Raw genomic sequence first — 19,535 nt, forward strand, 5'->3', positions numbered from 1 at the left:
ATGTAAGAAATATTGTATTCAATTAGAATTAGAGTCTGGCTGGGCGGAAGAGAAGACCTACTGGCCTTAGCTCTGCCAGATTAAATAAATAAATAATAATAATTATTATTATTTATTACGTAACACAGTTGCTAGATTTAAAATGTTATCCAACCGTGAGAATTTCTCTGTTGTACGGCGAATAATGGTTGAAGTGGTGCATAGTCCATACGAATGTTTAACACGGCAGGCGTGTCTTGACAAGTTGCCAATATGCACAATGCAAGAGCAAAATCACTGTTGTACGAGGCATAATGGGAAGTGGTAAATAGTCCACAATCCCAACGAATGTTTATGCCCATATTAACAGTGCGAGAGCAGATTTTTTTCGATGCATTATGTATTATTTCACGTTTAATTACGAATATTTCACTGATCAGTGTCAGTGATTATTGGATTATGGTGCCATTCGTAACATAGGCTCTACTCTTTTCCTGTTCTACGACAGAAGGATAGGGATTCGCTGTACTTTTATTTGGCTCTTGAATATTTCATCGTTTATTTGCAAGAAAATCTGCTAACTCTTAAAAGTAATATTAGCCACCGGCGTAGCTCAGGCGATAGCGCGTTTGCCTGCTGATCTGGAATTGTGTTCGACCTTGGGTTCAATTTAAGTTCGACCTGATTACGTGGTTGTGTTTTTTCCTAGTTTTTCTCTAATATAAGGCGAATGTCTGGTAATCTATGGCGAATTCTCAGCCTCATCTCGCCAAATACCATCTATCTTTCACCAATTCCATGGACGTTACATAACCCAGTAGTTGATACAGCGTCGTTAAATAACCAAGTAAAAAAAAGCAGTAGCAATGAATTGAATCTGTGCATTATTCTCTCGGTATTGATGATCTTAACACATATTTCGCTTTTCTCGAGGGTTACAGTTTGTATTTTTTTAGTTATTTCTCGTATAACAGGGCGGATTCAACTATATACCAAAACTTTAAGTAAAGGTATATTTTCATAGCAGATATTAGGCTTAATGGTCAAAACAAAATGTAAAGTTTTCATGAATATTCGGAAATAAATGAGGAGCTCATAATAATAATAACTAGACTCCGTATTCCAGCTACCTATAAACTGGAATGAAGTTGCTTGATTCGAAGTATATGTGATGTCACAGCACAGGTACAGGTACGTTCGTATACAAAATAGTTACGCATCCTCAGCCCTCAACTTGTAGAAAGTAAAAACCGGGACGCAGTCATAGTGAGTAGTCTTATCGATCACTGCTGTTACTAGTCGTATTATTTAAATAACTACATCTTTGTGGCTGATTGGAGGTTCATTGCAGAGGTAAAATGCCTTAGGTTAAGACGCTCAAGCATGTAATATTGCAGGGCATAGTTGAGGATATTTGAACTAATATTTTCACTGCCAATATAGACAACACTTACATATACATTGTGTAAAATAAACGTAAAAGTGACAAAAACAGTGAAGTGAAAGACACTGTAATACAAAAAGGCACAGAAAATGTGTTGAACGTAATCCAAAAGAACCAGTACCATCAAAATCTGAAAATTATGAAGATACTAATTCCACGTTTAGCATGAATTTCTGTAGCCTACCATGATGTTCAGTGCCAACAACCCAAGTAATAAATTAAATAATCTATATCTTAGGGAATTTCTAGGAAAGTACATAGAAAATTAGTGGGTTTTCAGTGATGAGCGACATACGCAATATCGTAATGAAACACTAAAAAATTTCACACAATAGGAATATCTTGCACTACATCACGCACCAATAACGTCATGTGCTATTGAAAGAATTTCTTGCAATATAATAGTACATTATGCAACGAGCCTATAACGAAGGTAATTAAGAAGTGAGTATGGATATTTATGAAACGAGCGCAAGCGAGTTTCATAATTTTCATACGACCTTCTTAATTACCATTATAGGCGAGTTTCATACGACTTTTTATGCTCGACCATATTTCTAACTTGATATTATTAATTTTATTTGTATTTGACATTGAGCAATGTTCCGTATGTTGTGAGATGTGCGCAGACGCGAAAGTATTGATTTTTTCCTAGGAACAGATGTCCACATTGACCTTGCTAGGCCATAAGAACCTACAGAGATAACATGGAAATTAAATTAGACATTGAAAAACGAGATGACAAATTGAATTTATTTGAATATTATTTACAATTAACGCTAATTATTATAGTAACAGAACATAACCTTCTGCGACAGTATTGGATTTCCAGCCTCCGTAACTTTTCGCTAATTCTCTTTCGATTGCATATCCGAGAATAATCGATACTTGCGGTTTTATAACGGTAGAAAGCTGACCTGTCATTGGCTGAACAGTTGTAACCTGAGTCGTCATTGGCTGAAAGACCTGACCTTTAATGAGTAGGTGTACTTTAATGACATGCATTAAAGGTCTGCTACCAGGTGTATAATTACTACATTTCGGCATGGTCGAGCATAAAATAATTTATAGTAACATCCGCATATGTTAAGTTACGTAACTTACGAATGCACGTTATTATTCACTGCAAAGGTCAGGACGGAAATGAACATCACGGCCGCCTGTGTTTACTAGTAAAGCTTCAGAATGTCGGGAGTTGACTGTACTCCACGAACACGCAGCGACGACCTGTTTGTCTATATCCTTATCCGTCGCATTACCTGTGCTCGGCGTACTATATACCCAATGTGTCTTTAACTTCAGTCTTTAGGTAGCTGGAATATGAAGCCTAATAATAACAGATCCCAACCGAAGTTCATTTTGAGAAAAATGACATTTTATATTTGTTTTTATAGCTGTTCAGCTTTTAACATAAAAACTTTATTTTTTCAGGATTTGTTAGATATAGTGCTTAAAGTTTACTTGCAAATTCTTGAGGGTTTATTATTAGTAGCTCGTTTGTTTTTCTGCTGTTTAGTTAAAGGAAATTAAAGAAAGGGGTAATGATGAGTCTTCTTTATTTTTATGTCCTGCTACAATAAATCTATGTTTGATTGAATAGGAAACTTTTATTTTTACTTAGTAAATCCAAAAAGCAACAATATGAAAATGTTTGTTTTGTCCAGTAAAACAGTTAGTGGCCACCATCATATTGACTACAATGCCATGAATTTGTAGTAGATTAAAAAAAAGCTCACACAGTTGGGATATCATTTATTCACCAAAAACGTCTCTTCCCCACTAAGGACTAAATTTCAATGTGGAATATGAATATGTGCAAATACATACATGCATACATACATACATACATACATACATACATGCATGCATACATACATACATACATACATACATACATACATACATACATACATGCATACATACATACATACATACATACATACATACATACATACAAAACTCCCGGTAACGCCGGAATTCACTGCCATTGTGACAGGTCACGGGAAAACCAATTCATACTTACACCGCTTCCATCTCAAAGATGATCCAGCCTGCACATGCCACAGAGGACAACAAACGGTGAACCACCTAATCTACGAATGTCCGAATATGACAAATCAAAGAACCATCCTCATAAAAGAGATATCACAAAATGGAGGAACCTGGCCAGTCCTTAATCAGCAATTAACATCCAGGCACCTACGAGCATTTCGGAAATATATTCAATCCATGAACATCTAGAACAAACCATCACACCATCACTAAATAACTCAGCACATAATAACTCTCCAAACAAACAGAACAATAAAATAGTAAGTATTCCAAAAACAATTGTATTCTATAAATAGCGTCACAAACGTATGTATTTATTATATGATCCCAATATTGTAAATATCAAATTGTACATTTTGTAATGGTTGCATGTAATGTTACTACTGTACTGTAATGGGGCATGCAGATTTATTCTCAATAAAAAAATACATACATACATACATACATACATACATACATACATGCGTACATACATACATACATACGTATATACATACACACCTTTCATAATAATAATAATAGTAATAATAATAATAATAATAATAATAATAATAATAATAATAATAATAATAATAATAATAGTTTTATTTTCCAAGGCAGAGTTAAGGCCATCAGGCCTTCTCTTCCACTCAACCAGGATCAAATCACATACAGAAAAAACATACCGGTATACAAATATTAACTTAAAAAATAAGAATAATAATAATAATAATAATTATAATAATAACAATAACAATAAAGAGAGAGATTGAATACATATACACAAACAGTAACATACATACATAAATACATACATACATGCATACATACATGCGTGCATACATACATACGTGCGTATATACATACACACCTTTCATAATAATAATAATAATAATAATAATAATAATAATAATAATAATAATAATAATAGTTTTATTTTCCAAGGCAGAGTTAAGGCCATCAGGCCTTCTCTTCCACTCAACCAGGATCAAATCACATACAGAAAAAACATACCGGTATACAAATATTAACTTAAAAAATAAGAATAAGAATAATAATAATAACAACAATAATAATAATAATAAGAATAATGATAATAATAATAATAATAATAATAATAATAATAATAAAGAGAGAGATTGAATACATATACACAATCAGTAACATACATACATATACATACATACATACATACATACATACATACATACATACATACATACATACATACATACAGTCCACACCTGTGGAGTAACGGTCAACGCGTCTGGCCGCGAAACCAGGTGGCCCGGGTTCGAATCCCGGTCGGGGCAAGTTATCTGGTTGAGGTTTTTTCCGGGGTTTTCCCTCAACCCAATACGAGCAAATGCTGGGTAAGTTTCGGTGTTGGACCCCGGATTCATTTCACCTGCATTATCACCTTCATATCATTCAGACGCTAAATAACCTAGATGTTGATACAGCGTCGTAAAATAACCCAATAAAAATACATACATACATACATACATACATACATACATACATACATACATACATACATACATACATACATACATACATACATACATACATACATACATACATACATACATACATACATACATACATACATACATACATTATTGTATTTCAATGATAGAAGTTCTACAAGGAAGTACCTAGAAATTCCTCGATTTGATGATGGCGGACGTTATTCTCGTCACACCACTGCCCTGTTATTAGCACGTGCTTCGCCGTCTCTTATAAAATCTGGCGTTTAAAAGGGTCATTACACGAAGAATTAAGATCTTATTCCGTCCAATTGAACATTTATAAAAGGGAATGCTTAGGCAGTGCGTGGGGTCTCTCAGAGTGAAAGGTGTGGTTTAAACTAGACTAGAAAATATAGGCGGGAGGGAATGAGAGAGGAAACAAAATTACGGCTAATCAAGGGAAGAGGCGGTAGTTTACAGGGGAGAGAAGAATAGGAGAGATAAGGACTTTAAAATTAAAAGGATATGGGGTCAAGAAAATGCGTTGGAAACCTTAGTCGAGAGAGCAGTTTGTGTGATGTCATAATTACACAGAATATTACCAATTATAATGCCACCCCCTTATAAACAAGATAAAAAGTTGCATGGAATCGTAAAGTCTTTGAATTTAACTGCGTGGTATATTTTCCCATTGTGTGATAAATTTCGTGACATTATGTTAAAGTTACGGTGCTAATTTTAACCAAAACATAAATCAGAATTCAAAGACGCAAATGGCTGGTGTTTTGGAATACTCATATCAAAGAGAAATGCTTCCCTTGACTGCAGTATTTAAGATCAAGTGTTCACACCCATTAATATTAGGTTGATGCATAAATTTTTAGCGTTTATTTATTGAATCCAAAATAATTTATTTTACAAAAGGTATACAAACTAATCAATATGGCTAAGATTTCTATGACCTAAAAACTCTGAAAATATGCATGCACTTATGCCCGAAAAAATACGAAATTATGACATAAGTACTTAGAAATATGACGCAAAACAAATTAAATATCGTCCAAAAATTACAAGTTACATGGAAAAGTTTCTATTCATCAGTCTACAAGATTGTTTTTTTAATATGAACTATTTGACTTAGCCATAGCGAATTATTTATCTTATAAAATTGAAGGGAGAAAAGATGGGTGAAAAACTTACCATGTCTGTTCTCTGCGTGAATAATTTTTACAGCAATTTTAACAGGGTCACTTGTTACTATCAGGCGACAGTGATACATATTTGAGTGGGTGAAGGTAGTGTCAAGACGAGACCGACCAGCAACAATCTGGCCATGTTCCTAACTTTCTTTTGTCCTTTATTTTTTGACAACTTACTGCTGGAGAATCCAGTTAGCTTCAATCATCATTTAACTACAAAATATTTTTGAGGGGAGGAAATACAAAATAAATAATACTAAGAAAATATCTTGCCATTATTAACATAAAACGTGTGAATAATACTTGGAGAATTGTTAAAACGAGTAATTGTAATCTGACCAAAAATTTAATTTTGTATCGTTTCTGTATGCTGAAATATGGTGAAATATATATTTATATGACTAATAAAACTGTGTAATCGTGTTCAGAAAATCTAGAAATATGTTTAATTTAAGTTTATAAAAAGAAATTGATCGTTGTGATAAGTGCGTAAGAATAATGTAATGTTTAGTTAACAATTAAAAAAAAATTTTGTAGAAAGCTTCAGAATACTAGCCAATTAAAGAAATTACACTTCTGAATAGTTTATTCTCTATTTTTAATATTCTTTTACCCATAAAACTAATGAAAAAAAGTATTTTACAAACAACTTCAAAATAGTGTAACTCTCATCTGCTTCGTTGATTCGTAACTGTCCTTTCAGATGCTGTTCCATTATTATAAGTTAATGGAATATGTAATAAAACAACATAAAAAAGATGCAATTAACATGTTTATTGGCATATGACAAAAACATACACGTTGTTATAATGAAAAAAATTTAATTGTAAAATATAAAATACGTACACTATACAAAATTAATTACTCTATGTGACTGTACTGAATAATTTCTCAGTCCTTCTGCAAACAATTTAAAGCGCAAAATCCAAATTAGTTTTGTAACTTTAGGAAGATGAACCATGTTTCTTCGTCATAAGATTTATAAAGCCAGTAATGCCCATTGACTAATACTATGTCGATGAAAGAAGTAACAAAATTATCTTTTTCCGGAAATTGTTGGGTAATATTGTATGATTTCTACCAAGTATAAGAAATGAATGCGGTTTATTCATCTTACAATCAAAGTACCGCGTCTGTGACTCGAGCACTGATCTTCCAACCAGGCCACGAGAGTTCAACCCTCAGCCAGGTCGTAATGGAAATTATGGTGGACAAAGCAGATATTATACAGGTTTTTTTCGAGATACCTTTCATTCCAACAACACACTTTATTATCTGCAATATTTATAAATACGCAGTAGTTCGTGTTTCCGATAGTGATATAGGAAGGGGTGTGGGTCATGGGGATTACCAGTCCTCTTCTGAGGATGGCATATGGCTTTATCAGGACTGAGGCAGAATAGCCCATCTGTCAGCATCGGATTCACGAATGCCACTCTGGTCACCTGTCATAATTGGGATATCATAACATAGGAGGTTTTGTCACCTAACTTTATTACCGTAAATATATCTTAAAGGGTATGTATGTATGTATGTATGTATGTATGTATGTATGTATGTATGTATGTATGTATGTATGTATGTATGTATGTATGTATGTGTGTATGTATGTGTGTATGTATTTATGTATGTATGTATGTATGTATGTATGTATATGAAGTCTATATACAACAGCATGCTCCACCACTAGTTCCTGCAGTACTACATGCCTTGGTTTACATTTGACAATACGAATATATCTATATACAATATTAACATGTGATGAATACTTCCTTGCTTACATTTAACGTTATATACTCACTAATCCTGAGCTATCTAGTTATTATTCCTATTTCCATTTCATTGAAATATACTGTTCATTGATTATAACATTGACTTAGCCTAACAAGTTATAGTTCTTATTTGCACTTACTTAAATTATAATTGTTCGTTACTCATCCTAACAAGATGTGATTCCTATTTACACTTATAACACTGACTAATCCTGACAAGTTGTGATTAACATTTACACTCATTTAAATAATATACGATTCATTACATTCCTCTTACGTTATATCTATTTACACTTACATCACTAATTCTAACAAGTTGTGATTCCTATTTTATGTCTTTGTTATGTCTTTTTATTGCAGTTTTCCTAGGTCTATACTATTCGCAAATTTGATTAATTGTTTTGTATACTTATTAGCTAATTTGTCTTTGTCTGTGGGCCACCTTTCACCACTCCTATGTATAAAATTTGCTAGAGTTTTTCTTTCATTTTTAAATTTGATGCAGTCTTATATTACATGGTCCACTGTTTGTTCGCCTACACCGCATACACACATAGCACTGTCCTTGATTTTGAAGCGATGGAAATAGGCATTTATATTCCCGTGTCCAGTCACAAGCGTTGTCAAGTTGGAAGACATCGGTATTTTCTTCTTTAATCTGACGCTGACTTCGGGAAGAATGATTTCGTCAAAATGTATGTATGTATGTACGTATGTACGTATGTATGTATGTATGTATGTATGTATGTATGTATGTATGTATGTATGTAGGCCTATGTATGTATTAGAGATGAACAAAGATCGAGAAAGCGAGACTAACAGCGCCCGCAAAGCCGAAAACCTGCACGACAATGTTGTATTATGTCGCGTCCTTGATGTAAAGACTGCTTGTGAGTGTTCCGAGACTCGATATTGATCATCTCCCGTAGTTCCCGAAGTCAGCAGCCTCGATCGCCACAGTTGTTTATACCTGACTGAACTTTTATCTACTTTGGCAACTGTTATATATGTATAAACAATCAAGTAGCCTATTTGAAACATCTCTACCTGTCAATGTATAATAATCCGTTCCCCAGTCTTTATTTAATTACTAGGCCCTTATTAAAAGGCTAGGACCTTCTTTTCATATATTTGAGATCAAGTGTGCAATCTAAAGTAAAAAGATATTAACGTTATGTTTTATTTTTCTTAGAAATGCAGATTTATTTGAGAATTAATTTTTTTTTTCTACTTATATAACCATACGTAATGTGATATAATAGAACCAGAACATTTTGATAACTAAGATACTGTTCTGTTTTGTCTTTTTGTCTCATTTAAATATTTATAATGCTATTTAATTCGATGATGTATGTTATTCAAAGTTACTAAATCTTTCCACGCCGACCAAATGCTATTTCGAGAATGAGACTTGAAGCGCACGAGAATGACGAGTCGAGACTCGAAAGACAAATGCAACGAACACAGCGAGAGAGCGGCAGTTAGATTTGTTCATCTCTTGTTTGTATGTATGTGTGTATGTATGTATGTATGTATGTATGTATGTATGTATGTATGTATACATGCATTGTGTTCTCCCCAAGAGCAGGTCTTTAACTGCAAACCCAGCATTTTCCATTCTTTCCAATTTCTTGCTTTCCTCTTAATCTCCCCTTATGATACATATACCTTAATGTTATCTATCAGCTGATATCTTTTTCCCCGAACTCTTCTCCCGTTCACCATTCCTTATATGTAGCCTATGTATATTATATTCCTACTCACTAGTCCCCTACAAGTATCGCAAATTAACAAATTAGGCCTACACCGAAATAAAAGAAATCATTCACTGCACTCACACACCTACTGGCACTTATGATAGAAATGGTCTCATATGTGTATGTATATATATATATATATATATATATATATTATTCTTATTTATGTACAATTCCTGGAGAGGGTGTCCTGCGCGTACAAGACCCTAAAACGGCTTCTTGTTCAAAGCCAGAAATGCCAATAAACTACTACTACTGTTAAAGGAACTGAGTAGTGATTGGAGGTAAAAACTTCTACTACAAACCTTAGTATTTAAAATGCAAAGATTGCTCATTTCTGCAAAATACTTACATTAAAACACAGAACGAATGAGGCTGGAAAGAAGAAATGACTCTTTGAAATGAAGTCCCGTAATAATATTATTTACCATAACAGATTTCGAATCCCTGTTCTCTTTGATGGAAGGTTGTTACATAACCGAAACACATTTGCGCCCCAGTTTTGTTCGGCGTCTGTTGGTGTTAATGCGATAGCAAGAGATGACATCGCCAGTCGTGAACACATGCATATAAGCATTTATTTATATTTAATATTTATGCTTTACATAAAACGCTGTATACAGAACACTTGACCATTTCGAGCATGCAAGCGAGAAAATCTGAAACTGGATGCCATGTATATATTCAGTCGCACTCTGTGTAAATTAAATGTGTGGATATGAATTGTGGCTAGTGGGGTAGCAATGTACATATTTTTAAATTAAATAGCAATTCAGGAAGTGGGAGTAAGGGGAAAGAATAATACACTCCGGCAATGGTTTCAGGAACCAGAGTCAATAAAAATGAACTAATATATTATATCTCCAGTATGTGCGAAATATTGAGGCATAGAACAAGCTGTTTGCAGGAAAATACAGGAAAATCTCTGCATTGAAATAGACTGCAGTACTACAGTATATTAAAACAATAAAATTCTCTCAAAATCATCACTTTTGTGCGAGATCGTGCGTCTTTGCTTGTTTTCTGCACAGAACTAATACGCGGTAAGTGTGAAATACCACATTCAGTATTCCCAACGTAACACACATAACAATTTCCCTCTTCTTACCGCTTAAGCGACACATTCATTTTACTGCTTTAGGCTTTTAACATATTATTTTTAGAGACGTTTAACATAGTAATAATTATAAATTGGAAACTTACCACTGCAATTTCACTTAAATTGCACTGTTAATTATTGTTTTTAAATATTTGTAAAAATTAAGTAAAGTCTACTACTCCACGAAAGCTATTGTATTCCTGATACAAGTAACATTAAGGAAGCCGTGAAAAAATCAACAAGACTCCAGATGCCGATGTTATTACTGCAATATGTTATATAAATAATATTTTTAAAATGCTAAAATGAAAAATAAATCATTACATAACCTTACGTGTTTGTTTTAAGTTCGCATTTATAGACTGGGGGGAAAAAAAAGACAGACGTATATCACGGCCTGCCGCAGTATAGATATTTTTGTTTTCTAAAGTTGCCGTCATTAAACAGAAACCAACATGGAGATTTCATTGCAACTAATTAGAAATTCGTCTTTCAGGTATGTAATAAACGATCTTCGCACAAAATAATGTACGATACACGAGCGGTATGTTTGTTTTCATGTTCTCGGAAATTAAAAAAAGCTCAACTACGTTTCGCTTTTTCAATTTTTTCCTCGAACATGAAAACGTCAACATACCGCTCTTGTAATGTATATTACTATTGACTATGTTTCTATATGAATCAGCTATGCGGTTTGTTTGGAAGCAGCATGAAGATTATCTTCAGCTTAATGACTCGTGGAATTGTGGAGGATTCTACTTTCAACACCCACAACAGGCTGTTACAAAACGCAACTTCATTATGGAAACCATCATGGGGGCAATAGACGTACTATTGCCTTTATGTTACAAACCATTGAAGTAATGATGCCACAAGTATTCGCACATTAACACGCTCGAAGTGTAATCCTGACACTGTTTGGCCCACATGTCTAACAGTCGTGCACAAGGGGAAATTACCTCCTATGCAAATAATTTATACTTTACTGCTATTTGTTCTACAACTTGTGTTCATTTTACTGCTCAAATCTGTACCTTGCTTTACTTAGCTTTTTCGAGGGTAAAGTTCGGGACAGGTTCGTACATGCGCCGTATATGCTATCGTTGTCCAAATCCGACAGGTGCTCTTAGGTGAGTCATCTTGCCTCAGCCCTTAGTCTAGCTCTGACAGCCATCGCAGTAGGACGTGTCCAGCAGCGCGTTGGGTCTGAGCAGGCAAGCAGCTAACATTGAGTGGTTGTTGTTTATTTCTGTGTGTGTTCATATACGCATAATAAGTTAACATGGCAACAAAAGTTATTCGGCAGCATACAATCAAAGCAACATTTGACAAGGATCAGCAACGTCCGAGTGCTATGGAAATTCATCAATGGATAGCAGACGAGTTAAATGTACAAGAAGACGACCTACAAACAATTCAACTTGTAAGTAAACAACATGCTGTTTATTTGAAATTTAAAACGTCTACAGTGTATGAGAATTACCTGCAACGTTACGAAGGGTCATCAACCTTAACCTTACAGAGTGGAGACAGAGTTGACGTTACGCTTTCCCCAGCGGAAGAAGAAAGTACTGTCGTAAGAGTGTTAAATATCCCCCCCGAGGTGCCCAATGAACGATTACATAACGTTTTACAAAATTATGGGAAAGTAAAACAAATAGATAGTGAAAGATGGTCGTCGCGATATCGATTTCATGTAGATACCGGAATAAGGCTAGTTAATATAGTCATTGACAAACCGATCCCATCCACCATTGTAGTAGCTACATACGAGGCGTATGTGACGTATCCAGGCCAGGAACAATCATGCTTCATCTGTGGCGGATTATCCCATCTGCGGAATACATGTCCTAACAGAAACTTAAAAGCGAAAATCACTGTTGCCCCTAGAACTGTCTTCACTATGAGTGATTTGTTTAAAAATGCCGAATCGACGTCGAGATCAACAGTTGCACCCAGAAGTCATTCTAGTCAACAAAAGGAGAGTGAAGCTTCCGATAACCTTAATGAGAATGATGACGTCATATCACGTCCATCGAACATTATGGAGACGGAACACCAAATTGACAAACACAAGCAGTCTAGAGGGGACGGAGTTAATGGGTCAACGACTGAACAACATCGGGAACATAGTACTCGTGACCATGAAGAGGCAGAGCAAAATCCGGGGACGACACCTCTTCCGGTGAATTCTGAAACTGATTCTGCAGATGAAATTGAGAGAACCCGTGTAGATTCCGATCAACAAAAGTCAGGAGACGGCGCGCGTCTTCAATCTGAGCTGACTTCTGTGTGCGATAACAAACGTAAGACATCAAGTAACACGTCAACTGTTAAGAATGACTTACAAGGCGGTAGTACATCATCTTCATTGGAGAAGCAATCTAGTACACATATACCTACACAACTTGAAGCGGACCAGACATGGAATGAGATGATGGACGCAGACGACACCAGCCACAGGTCAACTTCTGCTACTCAACACAAGGACATAGCCGCGCAGAAGACAAGCAAAGGAGGCAACAGAGCGGGTAGGTTACACCCATATAAGCATGAAGGCAGCAAGTTGGGGTTTCCTCCTCTGCGAGTAACAGATTAATATCTTTCACTTGTTATTATATTGACATACCTAAGATAAATGCTTATTCAGTTTGACACATTTAATCATGTCTCATTTCAATCCATTCTGGTTTAAGAAAGCTCACTCCTTTGGATTATTAAACATATTTTTCCTTTCTTTAATCCCTTTCTATATTTATTTCTCGTTCATGACGGATGTCATTAATATTCTTACCTTAAATGTCAATAATATCTCCTCTCCCCGTAAAATTAAGTTATTATCACAGTGTCTTCGCAATATGGACATCCAGATTGGCTTACTGCAGGAGGTCGGGACTTCGGACCTTCACAGCATATTTGGTTATAATATAGAATCCAACGTTCTACCCGATGAGAGAGGAACAGCTGTAGTGATTCAAGATCACATTCCATATACAGACGTAATTAAACTTCCCGATGGAAGGGGAATAGCACTCCGAGTAGATAATATCCATATTGTGAATGTGTATGCCCCCTCAGGCTCTCAGAAACGACGTGAACGTCAGAAGTTTTTTACGACTGATATAACACCGCTTTTAGCACGTAAAAATGAACAATTAGTATTAGGAGGAGATTTTAACTGTGTATTACACGCCTCCGACACTTCCGGAGAATATCATCCTTGCCCGGAACTCCAAAATATAATCGATGGTCTAAAACTATTGGATTCATGGAAATTACAGACACGCCGAAATTCCCTTTCCACATATAAAAGTCATAATTGCGCTTCAAGGTTAGATAGAATATATATGACACAGAACCTGAAGTCCAATCTTCGAGGTACAGACATATGCCCGGTCGCTTTCTCTGATCATTGTGGTTATATAATAACCCTACGAATTCCACGTCTACCCACTCCATTTGGCAGAGGAATATGGAAGCTTAACACAAGCATATTGAAGGAAGAGGATTTCAAAGAGGATTTGGAACACAAGTGGAGAATATATCAACGCCAGAAGTCGAGGTATCCAAATATTTTAGAATGGTGGGTCAATACGAAACAAAAATTAGGAAAATGGATGAAATACTATAGCATTCTTCGACAACAGGAAATAAAAGGACAAGAAGAATATTTGTATGGATTACTGAGGGACATATATGCTTCGTCTTCAACAGAACCTCGATTAACCACTTTACTGAAAAAAGTTAAAGCAAGTATCCTCAAAATTCAACATGATCGAGATAGAGGTACACAAATACGAGCCCGGTCCAACAGTATGTCAGGGGAGTCAACTTCCATGTATGATGTCATTCGAGAGACGAAGAGGGGGAAAAGAAAATATATTAACATGATTACTACTGCTGATAGAGTAATACACACAGCACAACCATCAATACGTTCTGTTTTGTACGAGTATTACAAGAATCTATATACCGAACCAGTTGCTGCGCCAAGTATCAATATACAAGCCAGTCAGAATAACCCGCCATCAGCTACACTCACAACGCCTTTAACAACACAAAATATATTGGCAGCTATTAAAGCTAGTCCATTGAATAAGTCACCAGGAGCAGATGGAATTCCAGTCGAGTTCTACATTGCGTTTTGGAGTATAATCGAGAGGGAAATGGTAGAAATAATGAACGCTCTTATGACATCTCCTGTTATTCCCAGTGATATTTGTTTGGGAATAATGGTACTCATACCCAAGATTGCTTGCCCGAAGACAGCTCTAGACTACCGTCCCATTACTCTCCTGAACAGCGATTACAAGATATTTATGAGGTGTATGAAGACACGTTTGAGTACAATTTTTCCACATGTAATAGGACCTCATCAGCAATGTTTAGTGGCTGGCCGAAATATTCTCAATGCTACATGTGCAATTCGTGATAGCATCAGTGTCGCAAAACAAAATAAACAAAGTCATATGCTTATTTCCCTTGATTTTGACCATGCATTTGATAGAGTACATCATAATTATCTACTACAACGAATGATGGAGTTAAACATAGACCCAGCTTTTATAGCCTGCCTACGCAATATAATGGCTGTTAGTAATTCAAAACTGTTAGTAAACGGACATCTTACACAAGCCTTCCCTGTGGAAAGATCAGTGCGGCAAGGTTGCCCTCTGTCTATGCATCTCTTTGCTCTCACTTTGGATCCTCTGTTACAGAATATTTCTTGTATTTACCCTATGAATACAGACACTATTATTCGAGCTTATGCCGATGATGTCACTATAGTTGCAGTTGATGCTACCATATTGCCAAGAATGTATCAATGTATACAACAGTATAGTCGAGAAACGGGAGCTCAATTAAATGAAAAGAAAACGAAGGCTATGTACATCGGAAAAGAAGACAAGATTCCACTTCCTAGTTGGCTCAGAATTCACTCGTCCATTAAAATCCTAGGCGTCACTTTCTTCAACGATCTGAGTCAAACAATACGATATAACTGGAATTCGGTCACTAATGCTGTTCGTCACGTCTTGTCTGCACAAAAATTTCGATTCGCTGACTTGGTGAAGAGAGCGCAATATATCAATACATATGCTTTGTCGAAAGCTTGGTATATGGCGCAAATTTTACCCATTCCAAGTCTAATTGGTAAGAAATTGCGTTCTGCTACAGGGCGGTTTTTGTGGAACCGACAGATCTTGCGAGTACCAAGAGATCAGTTAACCCTGGCAAAATCTCAAGGAGGCTTAGGAGTTTTTGACCCTTACACTAAAGCACTCAGTCTGTTCGTCTACCGGAATCTTCTTCACGTCCAAGGACAGGGAGATGACTTCTCCTTCACATTCTTCTCTAAATGGGTCTCCATAACCAAGTTAGAGAATCCACCGGATTTACGAGGTCTGCCAAGTCATGCACCACAAATACGCACTTTCAAACAGGAAATTAGTTACATACCACAAAATATCCTAAATTCTGTCACGGCCAAACATATTTATAAGTACATGAATAGAAGTTTGCCAGCTCCTAAAATTGTGTGTCGTTTTCCTGTGTATAATTGGAAACGGATCTGGAAGAATATACGAAACAGTGTTTTGACCTTTAAACAGCAAGACCTATGGTTTCGAGTGGTCAATGATATTTTTCCAACTAACAGTAAATTATACCATATCAAATTAGCCCGGACGTCACTCTGCCCCTATTGTCAAGAAGAGGACAATCTTCAACATCGCTTTCTTGAGTGCCCGAGGACTAAACAATATTTGGAAACTACAATTCAGGATATTAGTGACATCGCGCATATCCCTGTGACATACATAGATTTAAACTTTATACTCAAGCCAAGTTTTTATTATAAACCCAAGACAACACAGGCAGCTATTGTGAAGCGATTAGCACTTTGTATGGAAACAATATTGGATTAAAATGTTAAAGCAATGTCCACACATTTATATGGAAATAATGTAATAAAAATATCAATTCATAAAATTGTAGTATGTAGGAAAGGTTTCATTTTCTTTATCAGTGCAATAATTGTTGTTGTTTGAATTATAATATGATCACTGAATATATTTTGGGGGTATATTATTGTTATTATTCTTATGATTATTATAATTATTTCTTATTTTTAACAAGTACTTAAGATTCTTTAACTTTTTGAGACTTATTTTTTGTACTTAATTATGTGATAACTAATAACATTAAGCAGAGGAATTGAAATACTTTTGAACTGAACGTTAAAGTAATGCATATACCCTTAAAATGTCACAATGTTCTTTTTGTATGTAGGAGTATAATAATTCTATCATGTGTACAGAAATATTTGCTTTTGTTGTACTAGGAAAATCTCACTCAGATTATTCAACATTGATATGGGACCATTATTTTATTAAGTATTGTCTGTTTGAAATGTTTTGTTATTGCTATAGTTGTATATAATTTTGTGTTGCAATAAAAAAAAAAAAAGCCCTAGTAGAATTAACTATTATTAGTAAATACTTACTTACTGGCTTTTAAGGAACCCGGAGGTACGTTGCCGCCCTCACATAAGCCCGCCATTGGTCCCTATCCTGAGCAAGATTAATCCAGCCTCTATCATCATATCCCACCACCCTCAAATCCATTTTAATATTATCTTCCCATCTACGTCTCGGCTTCCCTAAAGGTCTTTTTCCCTCCGGCCTCCCAACTAACACTCTATATGCATTTCTGTATTCGCCCATACGTGGTACATGCCCTGCCCATCTCAAACGTCTGGATGTAATGTTCCTAATTATGTCAGGTGAAGAATACAATGCATGCAGTTCTGTGTTGCGTAACTTTCTCCATTCTCCTGTAACTTCATCCCTCTTAGCCCCAAATATTTTCCTAAGGACCTTATTCTCAAACACCTTTACCTATGTTCCTCTCTCAAAGTGAGAGTCCAAGTTTCACAATCATATAAACAACCGGTAATATAATTGTTTTATAAATTCTAACTTTCACATATTTGATAGCAGACTGGGTGATAAAATCTTCTCAACCGAATAATAACACGCATTTCCCATATTTATTCTGTGTTTAATTTCCTCCCGAGTATCATTTATACTATGGGAAGATAATATTAAAATGGATTTGAGGGAGGTGGGATATGATGATAGAGACTGGATTAATCTTGCACAGGATAGGGACCGATGGCGGGCTTATGTGAGGGCGGCAATGAACCTTCGGGTTCCTTAAAAGCCATTTGTAAGTAAGTAAGTAAGTATCATTTATACTTGTTACTGTTGCTCCCAGATATTTGAATTTTTCCACCTCTTCAAAAGATAAATTTCCAATTTTTATATTTCCATTTCGTACAATATTCTGGTCACGAGACATAATCAAATACTTTGTCTTTTCGGAATTTACTTCCAAACCTATCTCGTTACTTGCTTCAAGTAAAATTCCCGTGTTTTCCCAAATCGTTTGTGGATTTTCTCCTAATATATTCACGTTATCCGGATAGACAAGTAGCTGATGTAACCCGTTCAATTCTAAACCCTCTCTGTTACCCTGGACTTTCCTAATGACATACTCTAGAGCAAAATTAAAAAGTAAAGGTGATAGTGCATCTCCTTGATTTAGCCCACAGTGAATTGGAAACGCATCTGACAGAAACTGACTTATACGGACTCTGCTTTACACTATTGTTGTTGTTGTTGTTATTATTATTATTATTATTATTATTGTTTCCTGTATTGATGTTATTTTTATTTGCTACGTATTTTTATAACGGTTGAGTGGAAGAGAAGGCCTTTTGGCCTTAAGTCTGTCAGTACCAGTAAAAATATATGAAATAAATACAAGAACAAATCGTTTAAATTGTAGGAGAGGTCATTATAGTATCAATCTTTATAAGCAGAATGCATTTTCAACAGTCTTTTAAGCCTAGTTTTGAATCATGAATATAACGTCAATTACATCACAAAGAAAATGCAAGTGTTCCCTTATAGTACCTGTGCCACTCGCCAAACATGACGTCACGCCAATATAATCTATGAACAACTAACCTTATCTCTGCACGGTCTGAGACAGAATACAGTCCCTACTTATAACTTATGAAATTAATTTTTATTTTCAGGCATGGAATGGTGGTCTTGTTATGGTAACTTTCTACAATTACTTCGTGAAATGCGGGCCTAAAGCTACTGTAGCGGACGTAGCAGGTAAGCAAAGTCATGGTTATTTTATGGTAGTTATTGTTTATTGACATCTGAGATTGAATCTGTAAATATCCATGAAGTTTAGTGTGGTTCATTAAGAATTTCGTGTACAGATGCATATATTTAAATTTTCTGCAGTGAATATAATAATGAGGAGCTCGAGCGTAAAACATGGTAACTGACATTTTGGTCAAAAACGAGATATATATCGTATAATATGGTATCTTACATTCTGCGTCTAATGCAGTAGTTGGTTTTCCAACATCTCAACAGATGGCAGAAGTATACAGGTTTTACTTTCCTGATCACTATACAAACTGTTGCATGTATAAATGTTTACCTACCTAATGACTTCAAAACACTAAAACGCTGCTTACCATGTTTTACTCCCGAACCCCTTATTCTCATTTTTGAGGACGGACAGATCCAACAGCTAACTTCTTTGTAATGTCAGCATGGTCCAATTCAACCTTGAAAGCACACAAGACAGGTTAAAATAAGAATCGTATAACCAAACCGTGTGTAAGAACACTAAATCTGCACCTGCTTGTTGCACAGGTCAACTGAATTTGTAACCAAATACGCTAGCAATTAAG

At 35.4% G+C, this 19,535-nt stretch overlaps 1 protein-coding gene across 3 annotated transcripts in view; it reads left to right on the forward strand.

The window, feature by feature from the left end:
- The window catches only part of LOC138713714 (dipeptidase 1-like), a 1,576,476-nt gene that overhangs the window by 1,438,280 nt on the left and 118,661 nt on the right, over positions 1-19,535 (forward strand). For all 3 annotated transcript variants that reach the window (XM_069846020.1, XM_069846021.1, XM_069846022.1), the window contains one exon: positions 18,858-18,942. In XM_069846020.1, coding sequence (XP_069702121.1) covers positions 18,858-18,942 — 85 coding nt within the window. The remainder of the gene's footprint in view (positions 1-18,857; positions 18,943-19,535) is intronic.

This window comes from Periplaneta americana, chromosome 14 (genome assembly GCF_040183065.1).
Source record: "Periplaneta americana isolate PAMFEO1 chromosome 14, P.americana_PAMFEO1_priV1, whole genome shotgun sequence".
Lineage (NCBI taxonomy): Eukaryota > Metazoa > Arthropoda > Insecta > Blattodea > Blattidae > Periplaneta > Periplaneta americana.